Below are 1,700 nucleotides of genomic sequence, written 5' to 3'. Positions count from 1 at the left end.
TGGGGGGGGTGGGGTATCTGTAGATCGAAAGTTTACTTGAACATTTCAATCTTTTCTATTGCTTGCCAGTCACACTGTTAAATTTGACTCTCGTTGCCATTTCTACTCCGCCCTAGAACCGTTCATCTTTACACCAGGAGCTAAAATAAATCTCTCACCTGCAAAATCCTGGAAATGTCACATGGTCTGGCACCGCTATGAGCCAGTTCTACTATCCTCTGTCTGGTGGAGTCTGGGAGCGGCCGTCCATTGACGAATACACCACCCAGCTGGTTCACGCCACTGTGGCCTGGTGATGAGACCAAAGACAAAGTTTTTAAGCTATGTTTTAATATTATTAGGTTTGAACTGTGGAATATGGCAAAAGAAAAATAAATTATTTGGATTCATCCAAATATAGATATTTGTCGATTTTTTTGTTTTTGTTTTTTTGGTAGTTTTTTGTATTATTTTTGAAGGGGTATATAAACGTAAGGTATAAGTAAAGCTGTTCCTGCATCAAATTGGGGATTGCCTTGTTAGTGAGACAACTTCCTAGGCCTTTGGCATATTGTGGTAGGGTAGCCTATATAAACGTACTACGATAAAATCAAGTTGATGTCAGTAAACATGTTTGTAAATACTTTTTTGTGCATATTTGTTTCCGACGCTGAATTTGGAGACATGGACAACAATTTATACTGTCATGGCCAGTGGGAAGCTTTCGACATGCCTCGGGAAATCTCAAATTTCAAAGGTTATCTTTTTTTTAAATATTAAAACTGAGTTTCATTTAGGGGGACTGAAAAGACAAATAGCAATTAACTACTCAACCAATTGAGCTAACGTAAAACTTTATGAGCCGTCGTTATAAGAAAAACAAGACAGTTTCTCTTTCATGGTAGCGAATTTGATGAACTGAACTTCTGGAATATAATTCTAGACCTAATTTTAACATGAGAAGCTGAACCAATCTCTGCGTACCTCTGTTTATGTCTACTATCCTATCCCCCTTTTTTCTCACATCCACCCATATCCTCCTTCGCTAAATACGCCCATCCCGTTCCCCAATCTCTTCTTTCCAAATTTCGTTTTCTAGACAATGTTCAAGCCAGAACCTGAGACAACGATCTGCGCGACTACGTGCATCCAGCTTGTCTTCCATTCTCGCCGCCATCTTATGGTTCCGGGCATTCTTCCTCGTGATTTGAATTATGGCAGCACCTACACATCACGGCAAATTAACGGAGAAAACGCAACAGAGCGTTCCCTCATCGGACAGAGCGCACTGCCTTCCCAGAGATCAGCTTTTTACGCCTTGGCCAATGGACGACACGACGGAGATAGACTTCCGGTTGACCTTGTCGCCACGGCAGATAACTTCCGCTTGCCGTCAACACCCCCTTGGCGACGCACGCTTTCTCTGTCTTAAGACGGCCATCTCCTCGGGTGAGGAGATGGAAGTAGTTATTAATATTCTTCCATTTCCACTTCCTTTTTGTCTTTTTTTTCTTATAATGTAGTTGTTTTCTTTTCTTGAAGAGGAAGATGCTAACGGGTCTTATAAATTTATAAGACACTTTCGCAGTAGAAGAACTATTGACGTTTTATTTCATAAGAGGTGGAAACACGTACACAGTTATTAAACGATACAAAACAAAAATATGTGAATAAACATTAAACATTGCTCTTTATCTCTCTCTCTCTCTCTCTCTCTCTCT

The 1,700-nt window shown here is 40.5% G+C and overlaps 1 protein-coding gene across 1 annotated transcript in view; it reads right to left on the bottom strand.

Moving 5' to 3' along the window:
* The window catches only part of LOC101849001 (putative uncharacterized protein DDB_G0277255), a 91,456-nt gene that overhangs the window by 1,939 nt on the left and 87,817 nt on the right, over positions 1-1,700 (bottom strand). The window contains exon 6 of the mRNA XM_035972358.1: positions 159-289. Coding sequence (XP_035828251.1) covers positions 159-289 — 131 coding nt within the window. The remainder of the gene's footprint in view (positions 1-158; positions 290-1,700) is intronic.

The sequence above is a fragment of the Aplysia californica genome, unplaced genomic scaffold (assembly GCF_000002075.1).
Source record: "Aplysia californica isolate F4 #8 unplaced genomic scaffold, AplCal3.0 scaffold00663, whole genome shotgun sequence".
Classification (NCBI taxonomy): Eukaryota; Metazoa; Mollusca; class Gastropoda; order Aplysiida; family Aplysiidae; genus Aplysia; species Aplysia californica.
Note: the sequence above shows the minus strand (reverse complement) of the source record. Positions and strands in the feature narration are given on the sequence as shown.